Consider the following 25,519-nt stretch of genomic DNA (forward strand, 5'->3'; position numbering starts at 1 on the left):
TAACTTAGATGGGGATCAGCTCAAACTACAGTTCATTTAACATAGTGACAGTGTAGGGAGCAGTGTTTACTGGGAGTGAATACACTGATTTATTACATGTTATTGATAATTTTCAATGGTTGGGACTGGGCTGTTCTTATAGCGATCAGTTCGTGCACTCAGAGACCTTCCGTGAAATGAGAAAAAGTCGACGATGATGAGATGTGGATCGTGGAGGAGACACACACACACACACACACACACACACACACACACACACACACACACACCACACACACACACACACACACACTATCATCTGGGCATTACTATCTTCACGCTTCATCTGGCTTAGGAAATGCTTGATAATGGGGAGAAATTCTTGATTTTATTTCCAGAGACGAAGAGAAACAGACGAATTATTATACTATCGACTTCCGTAAAAAATAAATGTTGTGTTTTCGTCTGTTTTGGTTCGTGTAGGTGTTGTGAGTCAATCTTGATCGAGTTGTCTTGACGTAATTGCCTTAACGCTTTACGCAGCTTAGGGATTGTAAATTAATAGGAAGAAATACGCGATATATTAAAAGGTAATGGGAACATGGCGACCTGTGGCTGTTGTGGTGGTGAGATGTTATGTGGTGGTGTGGCGGATGTGGTGGTGAGGTATGTGTTATGTGGTGGTGTGGCGGATGTGGTGGTGAGGTATGTGTTGTGGTGGTGTGGCGGATGTGGTGGTATATGTGTTATGTGGTGGTGTGGCGGATGTGGTGGTGAGATATGTGTATGTGGTGGTGTGGCGGATGTGGTGGTGAGGTGTGTTATGTGGTGGTGTGGCTGCTGTGGTGGTGAGGTATGTGTTATGTGGTGGTGTGGATGTGGTCGTGGAGGTATGTAAGTGGTGTGGTGGCGGATGGTGGTGAGGTATGTGTTATGTGGTGGTGTCGGATGTGGTGGTATATGTGTTATGTGGTGGTGTGGCGGATGTGGTCGAGGTATGTGTTATGTGGTGGTGTGGCGGATGGTGGTGAGGTATGTGTTATGTGGTGGTGTGGCGGATGTGGTGGTGAGGTATGTGATGTGGTGGTGTGGCGGATGTGGTGGTGTAATGTATGTGTTATGTGGTGGTGTGGCGGATGTGGTGGTGAGGTATGTGTTATGTGGTGGTGTGGCGGATGTGATGGTGAGTATGTGTTATGTGGTGGTGTGGCGGATGTGGTCGTGAGGTGTTATGTGGTGGTGGTGTGGCGGATGGTGGTGAGGTATGTGTTATGTGGTGGTGGCGGCTGTGGTGGTGAGGTATGTGTTATGTGGTGGTGTGGCGGATGTGGTCGGAGGTATGTGTTATGTGGTGGTGTGGCGGATGGTCGTGAGGTATGTGTTATGTGGTGGTGTGGCGGATGTGGTCGTGAGGTATGTGTTATGTGGTGTGTGGCGGATGGTCGGAGGTATGTAGTGGTGGTGGCGGATGGTCGAGGTATGTGTTATGTGGTGGTGTGGCGGATGTGGTCGTGAGGTATGTGTTATGGTTGTGGCGGATGGTCGAGGTATGTGTTATGTGGTGGTGTGGTGGATGTGGTCGTGAGGTGTGTTATGTGGTGGTGTGGCTGCTGTGGTCGTGAGGCATGTGTTATGTGGTGGTGTGGCTGCTGTGGTCGAGGTATGTGTTATGTGGTGGTGTGGCTGCTGTGGTCGTGAGGTATGTGTTATGTGGTGGTGTGGCGGATGTGGTGGTGCGGTATGTGCTATGTGGTGGTGTGGCGGATGTGGTGGTGAGGTATGTGTGTGGTGGTGTGGCGGATGTGAACGACCTAATGTTTTGATTGTGACTTCCAGCTACGGGTCATACAACTTAACGACTCTTTACACGATAGGAAGAAATTCTCTACTTTGTAAAGGATAATGAGGCGGTAGCAGATTTTTTTTCCCAAGCGTAAAATTTGTTTTATTCCCGAGAGTCGAGATTTTGTCTTTTTCCCCAATCGTAGAGAATTTTGTCCCCCAAGCGTAGAGAATTTGTCTTTTTTCCCAATCGTAGAGAATTTTTTCCCCAAGCGTAGATTTTTTTTTTAGGGGGGTGGGGTAATTGATGGTCGTGGTGGCCCCAGGATGACTACACACCCTGTCATTTGGGCATCATTACCAGAACGCTTAATCCAGCTTAGAAAATGTGTAATAAAAGGGAGGATTTAAGGTTATTTATTTTAGTTTAGTTTATTTTTTTAGATAGACATTTTTCACGTTGTATCTCTATCTATTTGTTGTCGTTCGTGGTGCCTTGAGCATGAATCCGGATTTAGAATTTTTATTTTTTTTTTAGATAGACATTTTTCACGTTATATCTCTATCTATTTGTTGTCGTTCATGGCGGCCTTGAGCGTGAATCCGGATTTAGTATTTTTGGACATTCATCTCTCAATATTCACCTCAGATTATGTTTGATATAAAAAAATCTTCATTTTTTCTAATTATTGAGAATCTTTGGAGTCGTAGGTCGTATCTTTGGTAAAAATTGTGTTTATTTTTGTTTATTAGAGTTGGTAAGCGGTCTAGTGCTTGGGTTCAGTATTTGGGAGATTACTTTATGGTGCACTCTATGTAACTTATATAAACTCTGTGATGGGAGGGAGAAATTCGTAGTAGTTTAGGAATAAATTTTTTATCATTTAGGGAGACATTCGTAATTTTGGGGGAGAGAAATTTGTATTTTTAGGGAAAATTCTTCATCTTTTTTGGGATAAATTCGAAACAAAATTAGGACAAAATTCTTAACCTACTAAGAGAAAAAATTTTAATCTCTGGGGAAAAATTCTTAATCTTTGGGGGAAAAATTGTTAATCTTTGGGGAGAAATTCTTAATCTTTGGGGGAAAAATTCTTAATCTTTGGGGAAAATTCTTAATCCTGGGGAAAATTTAATCCCTGGGGAAAAATTCTTAATCTCTGGGGAAAAAATTCTTAATCTTTGGGGAAAAAATTCTTATCTTTGGGGACAAATTTAATCTTGAGGGAAAAATTCTTAATCTTTGAGGGAAAAATTGAATCACTTAGGTTGAAAGTCGTCAGAATCCTGGGACAAACTCAAAGTCTTTTTTTAAGAATATAGACCATTTACCGGAGTTTTAATCCTTATCACCGAGGTATATGTCTTCCTCCCTCCCCCACACCCCTCCCCACACCCCCCTTCCCTCCCCTTCCCCACCACTCCCTCCCCTACCACCTTCCCCACCCACCCACCTCCCTCCTCCTCCTCCTTTGTTTGTTGTCGTTCGTAGAGGCCATTCTCTCTGAATCCGGATGCAGTCGTCTATAAATTACAGCCTCACACGCCTCATCTAGCCCACAGACCACCCAATAAAGAGGAAAATAATTCGTGACCATTAAATAAGAACAAAAAATAATATAGGAAACTGGCGGCTGTCCAATGGGGGGGAAAAAAGAGACGGGAAATTTTCTGGCATCTCCAACAAAAGCTGATCATTCTTGACTTATGGGCAAAAAGGGTGGACATTAAGTAACCTCAGTGAGAGACGAGAGATATTGAGATTTTGAGAGACAACGAGATTTTCATAGTGTAGGGTGGTGATAGTGAGGTGGTGGTGGTTAAAGAGATAGTTAGTAGTAGTAATTGTGGTAGTAGTGGTAGTATTTGATGTAGTGGTAGTAGTACCCTGTAGTAGTTGTAGTAGTAGTAGTAGTAACACACACACACACACACACACAAACACAACCACACACACACACACACACACAACCACACACACACACAACACAAACAACAACAAAAATACACACATATCCTCTCTCTCTTCTCTCTCTCTCTCTCACACACCATTGACCTCGTTATAATGTGGCCTTACATCCCAGGGGTCTCGTTCCTGAGGCTTACATGTAATAACTGCATTTGTTCATGGAGTCTGAGAGAGAGAGAGAGAGAGAGAGAGAGAGAGAGAGAGAGAGAGATACCTTACAATTGTTGCCTTATAACATGTAATATACTCTGCAAGGGGTAGATAGATAGAAAGATAGATAGATAGATAGATAGATAGATAGATAGATAGATAGATAGATAGATAGATAGATAGATAGATAAGGGACAGGGTATAAAATGTAACATTGTACATATCTGCTTACACTTACACCTGGTTTCCTCTGTATACTTAACATAATTACAGGTTGCAATACCCACTAATGATGTTGCTACACAGGTGCAGTATGTTGTTTCCACTTAGGCTTATATTACTGATTAAATGTTACTAGTGACGATTTTACTACGTGTGTAATGAGGGGTTTTTAAGTGTGAATATATTTTATGAACCTAGAACCCGTAACACTGAATCCGGAGCCTCGAACCCCGTACCCGGAATCTCGAACCCCGAACCCGGAACTTTGGATAAGTTATTATTGGGTTTGGTCAGGTCAGGTTAGGTTAGGTTGGGTTAGGTTAGGTTAGGTTGGGTTAGGTTAGGTTAAATTAGGTTAGGTTAAATTAGGAGGTCAGGTTAGTGTTAATGTTAGGTTGGGTTAGGTTAAGTTAAATTAGGTTAGGTTAAATTAGGTTAGGTTAAATTAGGTTAGGTCAGGTTAGGTTGCTAAGGTTAGGTTAGGTTAGGTTAGTTTAGGTTAGGTTAGGTTAGGTTAGGTTAGGTTAATGTTAGGTTAGGTACCAATTCTGCATCAGCAGGAACTATACTGTATATACTGAACTGAACTCTGATGTTCGTTACTCGTGTTCAGTTCTCAATTAAATTCCTGATACGATTATAGCGAGCAATTGTACTTGGGTAGGTGGAGCCCAGCCTTTAAATTCTCATATAGTGGGCGTTATATAATTCCCTTAAAGGTAATGCCAGCCTTAAATGCTATATAATAAACCCTTAAGTGTTAATAACTCCCCGTTTAATGCTGTACCTTAAAGTGTAATTAATTTTTAAGTGATGTAATTCCCTTAAGTGTAATGAGTTTTAGTGTATTTTTCATATCAATATTATTATTATTATTATTATTATTATTATTATTATTATTATTAGTCAGTAGTAGTAGTAGTAGTAGTAGTAGTCGTAGTAGTAGTAGTAGTAGTAGTAGTAGTAGTAGTAGTCGTAGTAGTAGTAGTAGTAATAGTAGTAATAATAGTAGTATGTTTATGGGGTCAGGTGGTAGTGGATGAGAGAGTGTGTGTGGATGTTCCTCAGTCCCTCACGTCTTCCCTCACCTCTCGTTCTCTCCTATTTCCCTCATTTATCAATCCCTCCCTCACACGTCAGACTCTCCCTCAACTATCATTCCTTCCCTCACCTCTCACACCCCTCTCACACCCCTCATACCCTCATTCTTCACCAACCATTCCCCTCACTCACTCAAATCCACCATCCCCTCATTATAAAATAAATAAATAAAATAAAAATAAACAAAATGGATTATCACCTGACATAAAAGTTGAAATATATTTACACTGACCTGATTGGCTGAGATTCGGTGATTACCATAATGAGACGAGATAAAATAAATCATTATAAACCACAATAAATATTCTTTAACATATGTATATCAGTTTCACTTCACTTAATTCAGTAGACGGGGAAAAAAAAGGAAATTATGGTTGAGGAAAAATGTCTTGGTGGGGTTTTTTTTGGTTTCACAGTTATGTTGTTATCTGAAAAGTCCTCGATTTACGAAACCCAATTAAAGATAAATAAATAAATAAAATAAAGTATAAATGACCCTGGGAATCATATCACGGGTTCATAAGTTAACATGATAGTGATATATATAAACACACACACACACACATCAATCATAATATCATGTCAATTTTGAACCCTTGATATGATTCGTTAAAGGAGGAATGACAGGCAGGCAATGTTAGGTGAGACGCGGTAACTTGGATGGCCGCCGAACACGAGCTTAGCGAGCAGGTGGAGCGGGGTTGGTAGAGGTCGGACCTGTGTGTGTGTGTCGCGGACGAGAGCTGCCGCGTGACTGAGGCAGCGAAGGGGGAGAGCTAGACTAGAGGCACCACTAGACCAGGCCAGGCACTCACTCACTACCTGGCCCAGAGAGAGAGAGAGAGAGAGAGAGATGTACACACACACACACACACACACACACACGCCCCACCACTACTCTCCTGCCTTGACACGCCCTCTTCCTCCTCCTCCTCCTCCTCTTCCTCCTCCTCCTCCTCCTCCTCCTCCTATTCCTCCCCCTCCTCCTCTTTCCTCCTCTTCCTTTGCCCTCTTCCATGTACGGTTTTAACATAGACGTCGATAATAGGGAGAAGGAGGAAGAGGAGAAGGGGGAAGGGTTAGTCAAGGGTCATTTCATTCCCTTTAGTTTTTCTTAAGTCGAGGACCAATCAAATAGCCTTACATTTCCGGGTTTATCTTCCTGTAAACCTAACCTAACCTAACCTAACCTAAACCCATCATCATCATCATCATCATCATCATCATCATCATCATCATCATCATCATCATCATCATCATCATGGTTAAGAAGTTCAGCACCAATATTAAAAACTAATCTGGTAAAGCACATATTTATAGAGTGGTTCTTGAGAGCATTATTAATGATGGCTACACTCATTATACTTTATTAGTCATTATATTCATGGCTAATTACCATATCTATCCCATCAGAGAGTCTTAGTTTGTTTAAGTAATATTTAAGGTCTGTGTGTCTGTCTGTTTGTCTACCGTTGATATGGAAGTATGGAGAGTCACTTTACGTCGAGGGTTGTGTTGTGTTGTGTTGTGTTGTGTTGTGTTGTGTTGTGCTGTATACTGTTGTGTTGTGTTGTGTTGTGTTGTGTTGTGTTGTGTTGTGCTGTGTTGTGTTGTGCTGTATTGTTGTGTTGTGTTGTGTTTGTGTTGTGTGGGGGTCATCTTGTGTTCTCTTGTGCTTTATTGTTGTTGTGTTGTGTTGTGTTGTGTTGTGTTGTGTTGTGTTGTGCTGTGTGTGCTGTGTGTGTTGTGTTGTGTTGTGTTGTGTTGTGTTGTGTTGTGTTGTGTTGTGTTGTGTTGTGTGGGGTCATCTTGTGTTATCTTGTGCTTTATTGTTGTTGTGTTGTGTTGTGTTGTGTGGGGTCATCTTGTGTTCTCTTGTGCTTTATTGTTGTTGTGTTGTGTTGTGTTGTGTTGTGTGGGGGTCATCTTGTGTTCTCTTGTGCTTTATTGTTGTTGTGTTGTGTTGTGTTGTGTTGTGTTGTGTTGTGTTGTGTGGGGGTCATCTTGTGTTCTCTTGTGCTTTATTATTGTTGTTTTGTGTTGTGTTGTGTTGTGTGGGGTCATCTTGTGTTCTCTTGGGCTTTATTGTTGTTGTGTTGTGTGTTTGTGTTGTGTAGGTCATCTTGTGTTCTCTTGTGCTTTATTGTTGTTGTGTTGTGTTGTGTTGTGTTGGGGGTCATCTTGTGTTCTCTTGTGCTTTATTGTTGTTGTGTTGTGTTGTGTTGTTTTGTGTAGGGGTCATCTTGTGTTCTCTTATGCTTTATTGTTGTTGTGTTGTGTTGTGTTGTGTTGTGTGGGGTCATCTTGTGTTCTCTTGTGCTTTATTGTTGTTGTGTTGTGTTGTGTTGTGTTGTGTTTGTGTTATGTTGTGGGGGTCATCTTGTGTTCTCTTGTGCTTTATTGTTGTTGTGTTGTGTTGTGTTGTGTTGTGTTGTGTTGTGTGGGGTCATCTTGTGTTCTCTTGTGCTTTATTGTTGTTGTGTTGTGTTGTGTTGTGTTGTGTTGTTTGTGTGGGGTCATCTTGTGTTCTCTTGTGCTTTATTGTTGTTGTGTTGTGTTGTGTTGTGTTGTGTTGTGTTGTTTGTGTTGTGTGGGGTCATCTTGTGTTATCTTGTGCTTTATTTTTTTTGTGTTGTTTTGTGTTGTGTTGTGTTGTGTTGTGTTGTGTGGTCATCTTGTGTTATCTTTGTGCTTTATTGTTGTGTTGTTGTGTTGTGTTGTGTTGTGTTGGTGGTCATCTTGTGTTATCTTGTGCTTTATTGTTGTTGTGTTGTGTTGTTTGTGTTGTGTTGTGTTGTGTTGTGTGGGGGTCATCTTGTGTTATCTTGTGCTTTATTGTTGTTGTGTTGTGTTGTGTTGTGTTGTGTTGTGTTGTGTTGTGTGAGTCATCTTATGTTATCTTGTGCTTTTGTTGTTGTGTTGTGTTGTTTGTTGTGTTGTGTGGGGTCATCTTGTGTTATCTCTTGTGCTTTATTGTTGTTGTGTTGTGTTGTGTTGTGTTGTGTTGTGTTGTGTGGGGGTCATCTTGTGTTATCTTGTGCTTTATTGTTGTTGTGTTGTGTTGTGTTGTGTGTTGTGTTGTGTTGTGTAGGGTCATCTTGTGTTATCTTGTGCTTTATTTTTGTTGTGTTGTGTTGTGTTGTGTTGTGTTGTGTTGTGTTGTGTGTCTTGTGTTATCTTGTGCTTTATTGTTGTTGTGTTGTGTTGTGTTGTGTGGGGTCATCTTGTGTTCTCTTATGCTTTATTTTGTTGTGTTGTGTTGTGTTGTGTTGTGTGGGGGTCATCTTGTGTTCTCTTGTGCTTTATTGTTGTTGTGTTGTGTTGTGTTGTGTTGTGTTGTGTGGGGTCATCTTGTGTTCTCTTGTGCTTTATTGTTGTTGTGTTGTGTTGTGTTGTGTTGTGTTGTGTTGTGTTGTGTGGGGTCATCTTGTGTTCTCTTATGCTTTATTGTTGTTGTGTTGTGTTGTGTTGTGTTGTGTGGGGGGTCATCTTGTGTTCTCTTGTGCTTTATTGTTGTTGTGTTGTGTTGTGTTGTGTGGGGTCATGTGTTCTCTTGTGCTATTGTTGTTGTGTTGTGTTGTGTTGTGTTGTGTTGTTGTGTTGTGTGAGGTCATCTTGTGTTCTCTTATGCTTTATTGTTGTTGTGTTGTGTTGTGTTGTGTTGTGTGGGGTCATCTTGTGTTCTCTTGTGCTTTATTGTTGTTGTGTTGTTTGTGTTGTGTGGGGGTATCTGTGTTCTCTTGTGCTTTATTGTTGTTGTGTTGTGTTGTGTTGTGTTGTGTGGGGGTCATCTTGTGTTCTCTTGTGCTTTATTATTGTTGTTGTGTTGTGTTGTGTGTTGTGTGGGGTCATCTTGTGTTCTCTTGTGCTTTATTGTTGTTGTGTTGTGTTGTGTTGTGTTGTGTTGTGTTGTGTGTTGTGTGGGGTCATCTTGTGTTCTCTTATGCTTTTGTTGTTGTGTTGTGTTGTGTTGTGTTGTGTGGGGGTCATCTTGTGTTCTCTTGTGCTTTATTGTTGTTGTGTTGTGTTGTGTTGTGTTGTGTTGGTTGTGTTGTGTGGGGTCATCTTGTGTTCTCTTATGCTTTATTGTTGTTGTGTTGTGTTGTGTTGTGTTGTGTGGGGTCATCTTGTGTTCTCTTGTGCTATTGTTGTTGTGTTGTGTTGTGTTGTGTTGTGTTTGTGGGGTCATCTTGTGTTCTCTTATGCTTTATTGTTGTTGTGTTGTGTTGTGTTGTGTGGGGGTCATCTTGTGTTCTCTTGTGCTTTATTGTTGTTGTGTTGTGTTGTGTTGTGTTGTGTTGTGTTGTGTTGTGTTGTGTTGTGTTGTGTTGTGTTGTGCTGTATTGCTGTTGTGTTGTGTTGTGTTGTGCTGTGTTGTGCTGTATTACTGTTGTGTTGTGTTGTGTTGTGTTGTGTTACACAGTATAGAACACAAAATACGAGACAAACAGGACAGTGTTGGCCACATCAAGGGTACTTCATCATACACACACGATGATCACTTTGTTTTTCCCGTGTGTGTGTGTGTGTGTGTGTGTGTGTGTGTGTGTGTGTGTGTGTGTGTGTGTGTGTGTGTGTGTGTGTGTGTGTGGGCCGTCGGACCACACGCAAAATCTACATTATCTTAATTTTATAAGGTTAGGTTAGGTTAGGTTAGGTTAGGTTAGGTTAGGTTAGGTTAGGTTGGGTTAGGCTGGGCTGGGTTAGGCTAGGCTAGGCTAGGTTAGAGTTAAGCTAGGCTAGGCTAGGTTAGTAGGCTAGGTTAGGCCTAAGCTAGTTGGAGTTAGGCTGAGCTAGGCTGAGCTAGAGCCAGGTTAGGCTAGGCTGGGTTGAGGCTAGGCTAGGTGGGAGTTAGGCTAGGCTAGCTGAGTTGGGTTAGGCTGAGCTGAGCTGGACAGAGCTAGGCTGAGCTAGGCTAACTGAGCTAGAATTAGGCTGAGCTAGGCTGGGTTGGAGTTAAGCTGAGCTGGTTTAACTAGGCTAGGTTGGGTTAGGCTGAGCTAGCTGGGCTAGGTTGAGCTAGGCTGAGCTAGGTTAGGCTAAGCTAGGTTGGGTTGAGCTAGGCTAGGCTAGGTTAGGATAGCTAGGCTAGGTTGAGCTAAGCTAGGCTAGAGCTGAGCTGGGTTAGCTGAAGCTAGGCAGGCTAGGCTGGAATTGAGCTAAGCTTAGGCTGAGCTGGAATTGGGATTGAGCTAGGCTGAGCTAGAACCAGGTTAAGCTAGGCTGGGTTGGGCTAGGCTAGATTGGGCAGCTAGGCTAAGCTGGGTTGAACAGAGCTAGGCTGAGGCTAGATTAGACTGAGCTAAAGTTGGAGTTAGGCTAGGCTGGAGCTGGTTAGGTTAAGCTAGTTAGGTTCGGCTGGGTTAGGTTGGGTTAGGCTAGTACGCTGGTGGTAAAGTCTTAATCATCATGGATTCAGCCACTGTCAACAACAACAACAATGGCCGTCTATCATGAAGGAGAAGATTGAGGAGAGGTTGGTGGGGGGGTTGTCTACATGTCCATCCCTCCCTACCCTCCCCTCCTCCACCCTCCCTCCCCTCCTCCTCTACCCTCCCTACCCTCCCTTACCGTCCCCTCCTCCACCCTCCCCTCCACCCTCCCACCTCCACCCTCCCCTACCCTCCCTCCCTACCCTCCCCCACCCTCCCCCGTTTCCCTCCCCTCCTCCACCCTCCCTCTCCCTCCCCTACCCCCCTCACCTCCCCCCCTCCTCCACTTTAGAGCAACAATTAACGCCCACTTTAACTCATGACAGGTAAAGTTAGGTTTTTATTTCGTCTTATTCAACACACACACACACACACACACACACACACACACCACCACCTCCTCTTCCTTCCTGTGTTATTCCTCTGCTTCTTCTTCTTCTCTCCTCCTCTCTTCTTCCTTCTCTTCTTCCTCCTCCTCCTGTTTCTTGTTTTATGAATAGGCAGGGGCGACATAACTCTTGGTAGGGAAAAGTTCATTTTTTTGTTGGTAGCGTTGAATATCCACTTTCCTCCTCCTCCTCCTCCCCTCCTCCTCCTCCTCCTCCTCCTCCTCCTCCTCCTCCCTCCCTCCTCCTCATCCTCCTCCTCCTCCTCATCCTCATCCTCCTCCTCTTCGTCTTCCTCTTTCTCCTTATTTCCCTTTCCTGTTTTTTCATATACGTTAACCTCCCTTCTCTTCTTCTCTTTCCTCTTCCTACTTCTTCTTCTTCTTCCCCTTCTAATTATTGTGCTTCTCTTCCTCTTTGTCTTCTTCTTCATTCTATTTTCTCTCTTCTACTTCTTCTTTCTCCTCCTCCTCCTCCTCCTCCTCCTCCTCCTCTAGGTTTTATGAATGGGCGGGGCAACTTAACCCCGTGCTGGGGAAGGTGGAGTTTTTTGTGCCTTTCTGGTCGATCTCTGGGAAGGTTTTTCAGTAGTGTCGCTGGCTGCCGAGACACACACACACACACACACACACACACACACACACACACACACACACACCTTCCCTTTACTGGAGGTGTGAGAACGTAACACAAAGATGATTTGTTAACTAATTTATAAAGTATTTTCTTCTTAAGTGAGCCAATTAGATACGTTCTTACTTCACCAGTTAAGAGGGAAAAATGTCACTTACTAATGAATGTAGTTATTTAAGTGAGCCAGTTAGATACATTCTCACTTCACCAATCACTTCACAAGTCACTTCACCAGTCACTTCACCAGTCACTTCACCAGTCTACAATACTACTTCATGAGGATCCATCTCTGTGCCGTATTCTAAGTGAACCAGTTAAGTACAGGTTCATAGCTTCACTTAAATGAACCCCATAAGATTCATTCTCACAGCCCTGGTTAAGTGAATTCATTAGATGCTCTCTCACATCTTAAGTCACGTGGGGGAAATTAAATGAGAGGTCGGGAGGCGCTAGGAAGTATTGGGAGGCGCAAGGAGGTATTGAGAGGTGCTAGGAGGTATTGGGAGGTGCTAGGAGGTATTGGGAGATACGAGTAGGTACTGGGAGATGATAGGAGGTATTGGGAGGCGCTAGGAGGTACTGGGAGGCGTTAGGAGGGACTGGGAGGTATTGGGTGGCGCTAGGAGGTATTGAGAGGTGCTAGAAGGTACTGGGAGGTGATAGGAGGTACTGGGGGGCGCTAGGAGGTACTAGGAGGCGCTAGAAATTACTGGAAGACGTTAGGAGGTACTGGGAGGCGCTAGAAGGTACTGGGGGTGCTAGGAGGTACTGGGAGGCGCTAGAAGGTACTAGAAGACGCCAGGAGGTACTGGAAGGTGCTAGAAGGTACTGGGAGGCTAGTGGAGTGCTGGGGGGAAAAATCAGAAGGTGCTGAAGACGCTAGGAGGTACTGGGAGGTGCTAGTGAGTGCTGGAAGACCTTTAGGAGGAGACACTGGAAGACGTTAGGGTACTGGGAGGCGCTAATAGGTGCTGGGGGACGCTAGGAGGGTGCTGGAAGACGCTGGGAGGTGCTGGAAGACGTTGGGAGGGTACTGGGGAGGCCTTATGGGTACTGAGGGGACGCTAGGAGGTACTGGGAGGCGCTAATAGGTACTGGGGGACGCTAGGAGGTACTGGAAGACGCTAGGAGGTACTGGAAGACGTTAGGAGGTATTGAGAGGCGCTAGGAGGTACTGGGAGGATCTAGGAGGTACTGAGAGGCGCTAGAAGGTACTGGAAGACGCTAGGAGGTACTGGGAGCCCTAAGAGGTACTGGACACAAGCAGAATAATGGATACTGTGGATAAGTTAATGGAAGGTACTGGACGCTGGGCAGGCGATGGACACAGGTAGGCGATGGACACAGGCAGGCGATGGTTACAGGCAGACGAAGGACAAAGGCAGGCGATGGACACAGGCAGGCGATGGACACAGGCAGGCGATGGACACTGAGGGAAAATGAGTAATGCTTGAAGCCTTAATGGTCCCTCAGTCGTCAGCCGTCAGCCGTCAGTCGTCAGCCGTCAGCCGTCAGCCGTCAGTCGTCAGCCGTCAGCCGTCAGCCGTCAGCCGTCAGCAACAAGAAATGTACTCCCACACTTACTCTTGTCTTCTCATCGCTTGTATTCTCTCTTTCTCCTCCAAATGGCGCAGTTCCTCAAGGCTCAGTCCTCGTTCCTACTGTTTTTGTTTACTGTCCGTGTGGCCTCACTCTTTACACACACACACACACACACACACACACACACACACACACACACACACACACACACACACACACACACACACACACACACACTGCTAATGTTGATGAATTTACAGAGCAAGTTTATCCTACTGCTTAGATGTTCATGTTTAGTTAAGTCTCTCCCAGTAGATGGTGTAAATACTACCACTGCCTTGAACACAGCTCGCGAATAGCCTTAATACATTCAAAGCCACTGAGACACACACACACACACACATACACACACACACACACACACACACACAAGTAAGGGTCCATTTCTTCCTCTATTTCCTTCAGTAAAACCCACTGTCGATGTCATTAGTCTAAGATTAAATATCAATATTACTAAAACAAATGAAGTCTCTTGTTGACATCACATTCTTAGCATTACAAAGACATCATCTAAATAAGTATAGGCTCTAACTGTCGTGTTGGCCCACCTCTTTATAGCGGGTTACCATTTACAGCAGCCATGACCGCTCTAGGAATATCTATTTCTCATACCACTGTTTCTGTTGTCATTGTAAATATGAGTATCAATTTGTGGTCTTTTTTTCTATCCTTATTCTCGTCACTCTATATTCTCTTCTTTGGTTATCGTTCATCATCATCCACTTCTCCGCTGTGACATTCCTAGTCCTCTCACGTCTTCCCATCCACATACACACTATAGTAACTCAAGTGTTTACCATATACTCAGGTTAAGAATATTTGTACCGTGGTTATCTAAGGAGTGGTAAGCAACCCTGGCTCTTAAGATATTATAGTTATGTTGTTCTCTAGAGGTACTGTACGTGGTCATGTGTACCTAAACCTAACCTAAACCTAACCTAAACCTAATTCGCCACTATGTTCGGTAAAATTGGAATGTAAGTTGAGAGAAACTAATAGACGCTAAGGGACACTGGAAGATGCTATAAGTTGTTAAGGGACGCCGCTAGAAAGCCAAGAGACGCTCAAGGACGATGGGAGGTAAGCGTCTTGAGCGAGCACCGTCCATCTAAAACACGCCCCCACCACACACACACTGACCTGAATAACAACAAGGTTAGGTTAGGTTAGGTTAGGTTAGGTCAGGTTTCTGTGGCATACTACCCTGTCTGTCATCTTCTACCGTCTCTCTCTCTCTCTCTCTCTCTCTCTCTCTCTCTCTCTCTCTCTCTCTCTCTCTCTCTCTCTCTCTCTCTCTCTCTCTCTCTCTCTCTCTCTCTCTCTCTCTCTCTCTCTCTCTCTTCGTGCAGTACATTCTCTCAAGGTGTCAGGATCACACCACACCCAGACTCGTTTCAATGGTCACTTTGCTCTCCTTCCTCTCCCGTGTGCTAGAAAACTTGGTCTCTGCTGGGTTCTTTCCACGTTAGAAGACACCCGATATCCGACACGCCTTCCCCTTGTTAGCCCCACGCCTGACACGCCCGCACCACGCCTGACACGCCCGCACCACGCCCGACACGCCCGCACCGCCCGCCCATTACGCCCGACCCTGTCCACCTCACGTTCTTTCCGCTTGGCCTTAAATTCTCTCCGTCTATTCTCATCCACCTCCTTCAGTGTCCGACGCGATCCATCTCCTCTGCGTCTGCCACCCACGTCTGTCTGCCCCACGTCTGCCACACCCCCGTCTGCACCCCGTCTGCCCACACCCCACGTCTGTCACACCCCATCTGCCACACCCCACGTCTGCCTCTCCCCCACGTCTACAGCCCTAACTCTCCTCCTCCAACTCTGCCCCTCCCCACCGCTGCTCCTCTCCTCACCACTACTTCTCTCCACCGCTGCTCCTCTCCCACCGCTACTCCTCCCCACCGCTGCTCCTCCCCACCACTGCTCCTCCCCCCACCGCTGCTCCTCCCCACACTATTCCTCCCCGGCCCCAGCTCCCCAACGTCCGCCACGCCCTGCCGCTCTGAGTAGCAGAATTCCCACGTCATTCAACCTGGCATGGGCAATTTGTCCCTTGTGATGGTGAATATAGTCATCGGACGTGACCCGCCTCCCTCCCTCCTCCCTCCTCCCCTCTCTACCTCCCTCTCTCTACCTCCCTCTCTTCCTCCCTCCCTATATTTGCTCTCTCTCTCTCTCTCTCTCTCTCTCTCTCCCTCTACTCTCTCTCTCTCTCTCTCTCTCTCTCTCTCTCTCTCTCTCTCTCACTTTTACGCACACAGATAGATAGATAGGTATACTGTGACCACAGAATTATAAGATACACACACACACGCACACACACACACAGACACACACACACACACACACACACACACACACACACACACACACACACAGTAGCAAGATAAGCAGCCCAGTGTTATACATAAATAATAATCACATATTTCAGGTGACCCAGAAGCTCTCTCTGGGCGGCTGTACACCTTGAATTAATATATGTACCTGCCCATACACCTACTCATTACCACTACACATACCTGGCCCCGTCACCAAAACACCTTGACATTCCACTGAAAACAACCTTCTCTAATCTTCAGGGGGTTAAGTCATCGTCTTCAAAGGTTAAGTCATCGTCTTCAAAGGTTAAGTCATCGTCTTCAAAGGTTAAGTCATCGTCTTCAAAGGTTAAGTCATCGTCTTCAAAGGTTAAGTCATCGTCTTCAAAGGTTAAGTCATCGTTTTTAAAGGTTAAGTCATCGTCTTCAAAGGTTAAGTCATCGTCTTCAAAGGTTAAGTCATCGTCTTCAAGGGTTAAGTCATCGTCTTCAAAGGTTAAGTCATCGTCTTCAAAGGTTAAGTCATCGTCTTCAAATGTTAAGTCATCGTCTTCAAAGGTTAAGTCATCGTCTTCAAATGTTAAGTCATCGTCTTCAAAGGTTAAGTCATCGTCTTCAAAGGTTAAGTCATCGTCTTTAAAGGTTAAGTCATCGTCTTCAAAGGTTAAGTCATCGTCTTCAAAGGTTAAGTCATCGTCTTTAAAGGTTAAGTCATCGTCTTCAAATGTTAAGTCATCGTCTTCAAAGGGTTAAGTCATCGTGCTCAAAGGGTTAAGTCACCGTCTTCAAAGGTTAAGTCATCGTCTTCAAAGGTTAAGTCATCGTCTTCAAAGGTTAAGTCATCGTCTTCAAAGGTTAAGTCATCGTCTTCAAGGGTTAAGTCATCGTCTTCAAATGTTAAGTCATCGTCTTCAAAGGGTTAGTCATCGTCTTCAAAGGGTTAAGTCATTGTCCTCAAAAGGTTAAGTCATCGTCTTCAAAGGTTAATGTAATGAGACAAAATCTCACATGAAGAGGTAAGTTAGGAGTTTATAGTAGTAGAGTATTATAGCGAGAGGAAATGGTAGCGCGTCTCGAGGGTGTGATGTCAACACTGTATATTAACACAGGCACAGTACAAGTGTAGTATATAAAACACCAATGTCTGTTACAGCTTTATTTTACTAGTTCAATAGGGGGGATTAATAGGGGGGGTTCGTACACAATTTATGATAGACTATGGTATTCTCGTATAACCTAACCTCACAATTAGAATGGGCACTTCACTAAGTCGATCGTTGGGGAGGTTCGGGATCACTGCACTTCTACAGTCTACACAGCCAGCACTTACTGTTACACGTGGAGTTGACAGCACTTTGTCGATGGACCCGGGCTGAGACTTCGTTACACTTAATGGCGGTCTTCTCTCGAGCGGGACTCGGGGACCTGGTAGCTGGCCCTTCCTGGTTACAGACACTCTCTCCCCGTGAGAGGGGAGCTCCAGCCCCTATATATTGGTCGAGCCGGGGGGTGACCTCTCCTACTGAACTGCGTGTGTCTTGACCGGGTTGTTGGGTCAACAGGAGTGCTGGCTAATTAGCGGGTCCTTGAATTACTAAGGTCATGACGCCGGGTAGAGCTGATCGAGTGGTGGTGAGAATTCTGGTTCCCTAGTGTCAGGTCTGGGCGGCTGTGTACAGGTGTCGTCCTGCCCAGGTGTCTTGGTTAGGTGCGGTTTGTAGGTCACCCGGCTAACTCAAGTCATTAGCGGACGAGGTCAAGTCCCTAGGGTCGACCTGAGGTGTGTCAACCCGGGATGTGGTGGTGCCACGAGGTCTGTAGTGCTTGCTGTTACATGTGACATAATTCTGGGCTGTAAGGTTTGGTCTGACAATCACTCATTACATTAAGTCATCGTCTTCAAAGGTTAAGTCATCGTCTTCAAAGGTTAAGTCATCGTCTTTAAAGGTTAAGTCATCGTCTTCAAATGTTAAGTCATCGTCTTCAAAGGGGTAAGTCATCGTGCTCAAAGGGTTAAGTCATCGTCTTCAAAGGTTAAGTCATCGTCTTCAAATGTTAAGTCATCGTCTTCAAAGGTTAAGTCATCGTCTTCAAAGGTTAAGTCATCGTCTTCAAATGTTAAGTCATCGTCTTCAAAGGTTAAGTCATCGTCTTCAAAGGTTAAGTCATCGTCTTTAAAGGTTAGTCATAAATGTTCAAATGTTAAGTCATCGTCTTCAAAGGGTTTAAGTCATCGTGCTCAAAGGGTTAAGTCATCGTCTTCAAAGGTTAAGTCATTGTCTTCAAAGGTTAAGTCATGTTCAAAGGTTGTCATCGTCTTCAAAGGTTATCCATCATCTTGAAGGGTTAAGTCATCGTCTTCAAATGTTAAGTCATCGTCTTCAAAGGGTTAGTCATCGTCTTCAAAGGGTAAGAGTCATTGTCCTCAAAGGTTAAGCACCGTCTTCAAAGGTTAAGTCATCGTCTTCAAAGGTTAAGTCATCGTCTTCAAAGGTTAAGTCATCGTCTTCAAAGGTTAAGTCATCGTCTTTAAAGGTTAAGTCATCGTCTTCAAATGTTAAGTCATCGTCTTCAAAGGTTAAGTCATCGTCTTCAAATGTTAAGTCATCGTCTTCAAAGGTTAAGTCATCGTCTTCAAAGGTTAAGTCAACGTCTTCAAAGGGTTAAGTTATCGTCTTCAAAAGTTAAGTCATCGTCTTCAAAAGTTAAGTCATCGTCTTCTAAGGTTAAGTCATCGTCTTCAAAGGTTAAGTCATCGTCTTCAAATGTTAAGTCATCGTCTTCAAAGGGTTAGTCATCGTGTTCAAAGGGTTAAGTCGTCGTCCTCAAAGGGTTAAGTCATCGTGTTCAAAGGGTTAAGTCATCGTGTTCAAAGGTTTAGTCATCGTCTTCAAATGTTTAGTCATCGTCTTCAAATGTTAAGTCATCGTCTTCAAAGGGTTAAGTCATCGTGTTCAAAGGTTTAGTCATCGTCTTCAAAGGGTTAAGTCATCGTCTTTAAAGGGTTAAGTCATCGTCTTCAAAGGGTTAAGTCATTGTCCTCTAAGGGTTAAGTCATCGTCTTTAAAGGGTTAAGTCATCGTCTTCAAAGGGTTAAGTCATTGTCCTGAAAGTGTTAAGTCATTGTCCTCAAAAGGTTAAGTCATCGTCTTTAAAGGGTTAAGTCATCGTCTTGAAGGGTTAAGTCATTGTCCTCAAAGGGTTAAGTCATCGTGTTCAAAGGGTTAAGTCATTGTCCTCAAAGGGTTAAGTCATCGTCTTTAAAGGGTTAAGTCATCGTCTTCAAAGGTTAAGTCATCGTCTTCAAATGTTAAGTCATCGTCTTCAAAGGGTTAAGTCATCGTCTTCAAAGGGTTAAGTCATCGTCTTCAAAGGGTTAAGTCCTTCATTACTCCAAGTTTAAGTCATCGTATCTCCAAATGTTAAGTCATCGTACTCCAAAGGTTAAGTCATCGTACTCCAAAGGTTTGATCATCGTATCTCCAAAGGTTAAGTCATCGTACTCCAAAGTTTAGTCATCGTACTCCAAAGTAAGTCATCGAACTCCAAAGGTTAAGTCATCGTACTCAAATGTTAAGTCATCGTACTCAAATGTTAAGTCATCGTACTCCAAGGTTAAGTCATCGTACTTCAAATGTTAGTCATCGTACTCCAAGGTTAAGTCATCATACTCCAAGGTTAAATCATCGTACTCCAAAAGGTTAAGTCATCGTATTCCAAATGTTAAGTCATCGTACTCCAAATGTTAAGTCATCGTACTCCAAATGTTAAGTCATCGTACTCCAAATCGTTAAGTCATCGTACTCCAATGTTAAGTCATCATGCTCCAAATGTTAAGTCATCGTACTCCAAACGTTAAGTCATCGTACTCCAAAGGTTAAGTCATCGTACTCCAAATGTTAAGTCATCGTACTCCAAAGGTTAAGTCATCGTACTCCAAAGGTTAAGTCATCGTACTCCAAATGTTAAGTCATCGTACTCCAAATGTTAAGTCATCGTACTCCAAATGTTAAGTCATCGTACTCCAAACGTTAAGTCATCGTACTCCAAAGGTTAAGTCATCGTACTCCAAATGTTAAGTCATCGTACTCCAAAGGTTAAGTCATCGTACTCCAAAGGTTAAGTCATCGTACTCCAAATGTTAAGTCATCGTACTCCAAACGTTAAGTCATCGTACTCCCAAAGGTTAAGTCATCGTACTCCAAATGTTAAGTCATCGTACTCCAAGGTTAAGTCATCGTACTCCAAAAGTTTAGTCATCGTACTCCAAAGGTTAAGTCATCGTACTCAAGGTTAAGTCATCAGACTCCAAACGTTAAGTCATCATCCTCCAAATGTTAAGTCATCGTACTCAAACATTTAAGTCATCGTACTCCAAGGTTAAGTCATCGTACTCCAAATGTTAAGTCATCGTACTCCAAACGTTAAGTCATCGTACTCAAAGGTTAAGTCATCATACTCCAAATGTTAAATCATCGTACTCAAATGTTAAGTCATCGTACTCCAAACGTTAAGTCATCATACTCCAAATGTTAAGTCATCGTACTCCAAACGTTAAGTCATCGTACTTCCAAACGTTAAGTCATCGTACTCCAAACGTTAAGTCCATTACTCCAAACGTTAAGTCATCGTACTCCAAATGTTAAGTCATCGTACTCCAAAGGTTAAGTCATCGTACTCCAAGGTTAAGTCATCGTACTCCAAACGTTAAGTCATCGTACTCCAAAGGTTGTCACGTACTCAAAGGTCATCGTAATCCAAAGGTTGTCATCTACTCAAATGTTAAGTCATCGTACTCCAAATGTTAAGTCATCGTACTCAAAGGTTAAGTCATCGTACTCAGTTGTCATCGTACAAAGGTTGTCATCGATCAAGGTTAAGTCATCGTCTCCAAAGTTGTCACGTACTCCAAACGTTAAGTCATCGTACTCCAATGTTGTCATCGTACCCAAACGTTAATCATCGTACTCCAAACGTTAAGTCATCGTACCCAAAGGTTGTCATCGTACAATCCAAACGTTGTCATCGTACTCCAAAGGTTAAGTCATCATACTCCAAAGGTTAAGTCATCGTACTCCAAATGTTAAGTCATCACCCAAAGGTTGTCATCGTACTCCAAACGTTAAGTCATCGTACCCAAAGGTTGTCATCGTAATCCAGTGTTGTCATCGTACCCAAATGTTGTCATCGTACCCAAAGTTGTCATCGTACCCAAACGTTAAGTCATCGTACTCCAAGTTAAGTCATCGTACCAAAGTGTCATCGTATCCAAATGTTAAGTCATCGTACTCCAAAGGTTGTCATCGTACTCCAAAGGTTAAGTCATCGAACTCCAGGTTAAGTCATCGTACTCCAAAGGTTAAGTCATCGAACTCCAAAGGTTAAGTCATCGTACTCCAAATGTTAAGTCATCGTACTCCAAAGGTTAAGTCATCGTACTCCAAAGGTTAAGTCATCGTACTCCAAATGTTAAGTCATCGTACTCCAAAGGTTAAGTCATCGTACTCAATCGTTAAAAGTTAAGACTAGTTGACAAAAATACAGTTAAGAAAGAACAAGCAGCAACACTTCATTAACACACAAGAACAATAAAGAGAGGAGAGAGAAATCTTGCATCCGTTGTCCTAAATCTTTTCCTTGTTGCGAGTTTTCCTGCATAATTCTCATGACAATTATTTCTCAAGTCGCCCACATTTACTAAAAGATTTTCTCGGGAATGAAGGACCTCTGAACTTCGGGGCGTCGAGGCGAGAATTTTAGCTATTTTTGGGGCTATTTTTGAGGCTATTTTTGCGGCTATTTTTCCCCTTAGTGGTTCTTGATACTGTGGCGGGCTGAGTGGTCGACCTTAGCAAATGGGGGGAGATTCTGGCTCGCCCATTTGGAAGGTGGAGGTCATGGTGGGGAGTTTAAGAGGTGTGGGGGTGATGATGGGGAGGAGGAGGAGGCCATAGCTGAGAGGTTAAGAGCCCCTTGTTGGAGGTGTGAGGCCATGCGAGGTAATGATACAGAGGTTAAGCCGAGGAAGAGGTGTGGTGGGGGGGATGTTGGCTTGAAAATTCCATAAGAAAAAAAAAAGATAATATGAAAGAGAAAAAATATATATATTATTAATTTTTCAAACCTTTTAGACTAATACAGAGGAATGAGGTAAAGAAAACGAACTCAGATAAAGGGGAAACTGCTTTATATACATCATAGTTCTTTGAGTGAGAAAGTCATTTGGTTCAGGGTGGATGTTGCCTGGGATGAGGCCAGATAAACTCTTTCTTACTTATGGTTGTTGCTAAGTTAAAGGGGAAACATTGTACTGTATGTGTTAGGGAGAACACACACACACACACACACACACACACACACACACACACACACACACACACACCCTCATAATAAACCAATTAATGATATTCATAATTATGTCAACTGTTTAAATTAATAAAAATGAATAAGTAATTAAGTTAATGATCAGTTTCGTGTTTCTGTGTGTATGATTATGTTAATGTATAGTGTGTGTATGATTATGTTAATGTATAGTGTGTATGATTATGTTAATGTATAGTGTGTGTATGATTATGTTAGGTATAGTGATGTATGATTGTTTTTTAAGGTATAGTGTGTGTATGATTATGTTAAGGTATAGTGTGTGTATGATTATGTTAAGGTATAGTTGTGTATGATTATTAGGTATAGTGTGTGTATGATTATAGTATAGTGTGTGTATGATTATGTTAATGTATAGTGTGTGTATGATTATTTTAAGGTATAGTGTGTATGATTATAGTATAGTGTGTGTATGATTATGTTAAGGTATAGTGTGTGTATGATGATTAAGGTATAGTGTGTGTATGATTATAGTATAGTGTGTATGATTATGTTAAGGTATAGTGTGTATGATTGTTTATGGTATAGTGTGTGTATGATTATTTAAGGTATAGTGTGTGTATGATTATGTTAGGTATAGTGTGTGTATGATTATGTTGGGTATAGTGCGTGTATGATTGTTTATGAGTATAGTGTGTGTATGATTATGTTGGGTATAGTGTGTGTATGATTATGTTAATGTATAGTGTGTGTATGATTATGTTGTGTATAGTGTGTATGATTATGTTAATGTATAGTGTGTGTATGATTATGATTGGGTATAGTGTGTATGATTATGTTAAGGTATAGTGTGTGTATGATTATGTTAAGGTATAGTGTGTGTATGATTATTGTATAGTGTGTGTATGATTATGTTAAGGTATAGTGCATGTATGATTGTTTTAAGGTATAGTGTGTGTATGATTATGTTAAGGTATAGTGTGTGTATGATTATGTTAAGGTATAGTGTGTGTATGATTATTTGTATAGTGTGTGTATGATTATATTTAAGGTATAGTGCATGTATGATTGTTTTAGGTATATTGTGTGTATGATTATGTTAGGTATAGTGTGTGTATGATTATGTTAAGGTATAGTTATTATTATTATGATTATAGTATAGTGTGTGTATGATTATGTTAGGTATAGTGTGTGTATGATTATGTTAAGGTATAATATTATTGTATGATTTTTTAAGGTATAGTGTGTGTATGATTATGTTAAGATATAGTGTGTGTATGATTATGTTAATGTATAGTGTGTGTATGATTATAGTATAGTGTGTGTATGATTATTTAAGGTATAGTGTGTATGATTATGTTAAGGTATAGTGTGTGTATGATTATAGTATAGTGTGTGTATGATTATGTTAAGGTATAGTGTGTATGATTATGTTAGGTATAGTGTGTGTATGATTATGTTAAGGTATAGTGTGTGTATGATTATGTTAAGGTATGTGTATGATTATGCTATGTATAGTGTGTGTAAGGATTTGAAGGTATAGTGTGTATGATTATGTTAATGTATAGTGTGTATGATTATGCTAAGGTATAGTGTGTATGATTATGTTAATGTATAGTGTGTGTATGATTATGCTAAGGTATAGTGTGTGTATGATTATAATAGTATAGTGTGTATGATTATGTTAATGTATAGTGTGTATGATTATGCTAAGGTATAGTGTTGTGAGTTATGAGTGTGTATGATTACTAAGGTATAGTGTGTGTATGATTATGTTAATGTATAGTGTGTGTATGATTATGCTAAGGTATAGTGTGTGTATGATTATGTTAATGTATAGTGTGTGTATGATTATGCTAAGGTATAGTGTGTGTATGATTATGCTAAGGTATAGTGTGTGTATGATTATGTTAATGTATAGTGTGTGTATGATTATGCTAAGGTATAGTGTGTGTATGATTATGTTAATGTATAGTGTGTGTATGATTATGTTAAGGTATAGTGTGTGTATGATGCAATTAAGGTATTACTATGGACTTGTATGAATGATTATAGTTCATACATCAATCTATCCTCGTATTCATATTGTGGAATACAGACTGTAGTGTATATTTGTATATTTTGTATCCCTCACCAAGCTCATATTTCAGAAGTTCATAAATGAGTTTGCTCTACGTTACAGTATAGGGAGTCTGTAATACTGAAACTAACATTTTGTATTCAGGAGCAGCAGAACATTGTTAAAATCTGTATTATGTGTATGTATCATGAACACCTAATGTACTACAATATGTATCATGTCTTTGTATTTTACATTATCTATTTGTTTCTCATGTATCAAGTGTTTGTATTATGTGTCGTATTATGTATTAGTTAATATAGTCAAACTTTATATATTACCTGAAGTATAACACAACAACCAATTAAAATTATGCTAATTATGTTATGTTAATTAAATGAGGAAAGTTATCTGCGGAATAATGTACATAAAAGCTAACTTAACATCCACCAGCTAACTCAACATCCACCAGCTAACTCAACATCCACCAGCTAACTTAACATCCACCAGCTAAATTAACATCCACCAGCTAACTCAACATCCACCAGCTAACTCAACATCCACCAGCTAACCTAACATCCACCAGCTAACCTAACAACCACCAGCTAACTTAACAACCACCAGCTAACTTAACATCCACCTGCTATCTCAACATCCACCAGCTAACTCAACATCCACCAGCTAACTTAACATCCACCAGCTAACTTAACATCCACCAGCTAACTTAACAACCACCAGCTAACTTAACATCCACCAGCTATCTCAACATCCACCAGCTAACTCAATATCCACCAGCTAACTCAACATCCACCAGCTAACTTAATATCCAGAAGCTAATTTAACATCCACCAGCTAACACAACATCCAACAGCTAACTCAACATCCACCAGCTAACTTAATATCCACCAGCTAACTTAATATCCAGAAGCTAATTTAACATCCACCAGCTAACTCAACATCCACCAGCTAACTTAATATCCAGAAGCTAATTTAACATCCACCAGCAACTCAACATCCAACAGCTAACTCAACATCCACCAGCTAACTAAATATCCAGAAGCTAATTTAACATGCACCAGCTAACACAACATCCACCAGCTAACTCAACATCCACCAGCTAACACAACATCCACCAGCTAACTCAACATCCACCAGCTAACTCAACATCCACCAGCTAACTCAACATCCACCAGCTAACACAACATCCACCAGCTAACTCAACATCCACCAGCTAACATAACATCCACCAGCTAACTCAACAACCCACCAGCTTACTCGACATCCACCAGCTAACTCAATATCCACCAGCTAACTCAACATCCACCAGCTAACTTAATATCCAGAAGCTAATTTAACATCCACCAGCTAACACAACATCCACCAGCTAACTCAACATCCACCAGCTAACACAACATCCAACAGCTAACTCAACATCCACCAGCTAACTCAACATCCACCAGCTAAGTCAACATCACCAGCTAACAACATCCACCAGCTAACTTAACATCACCAGCTAACTCAACAGCCACCAGCTAACCCAACAACCACCAGCT

At 42.2% G+C, this 25,519-nt stretch overlaps 1 protein-coding gene across 1 annotated transcript in view; it reads left to right on the plus strand.

Moving 5' to 3' along the window:
• Positions 1 to 13,257, plus strand: part of LOC121876950 — a gene marked incomplete at its 3' end in the record, with an annotated part of 33,924 nt that extends 20,667 nt beyond the window's left edge. The window contains exon 3 of the mRNA XM_042382532.1: positions 13,128 to 13,257. Coding sequence (XP_042238466.1) covers positions 13,128 to 13,257 — 130 coding nt within the window. The remainder of the gene's footprint in view (positions 1 to 13,127) is intronic.
• Positions 13,258 to 25,519: the final 12,262 nt, after the last annotated feature.

Source organism: Homarus americanus, unplaced genomic scaffold (assembly GCF_018991925.1).
Source record: "Homarus americanus isolate GMGI-L3 unplaced genomic scaffold, GMGI_Hamer_2.0 scaffold32347, whole genome shotgun sequence".
NCBI classification, from domain to species: Eukaryota; Metazoa; Arthropoda; class Malacostraca; order Decapoda; family Nephropidae; genus Homarus; species Homarus americanus.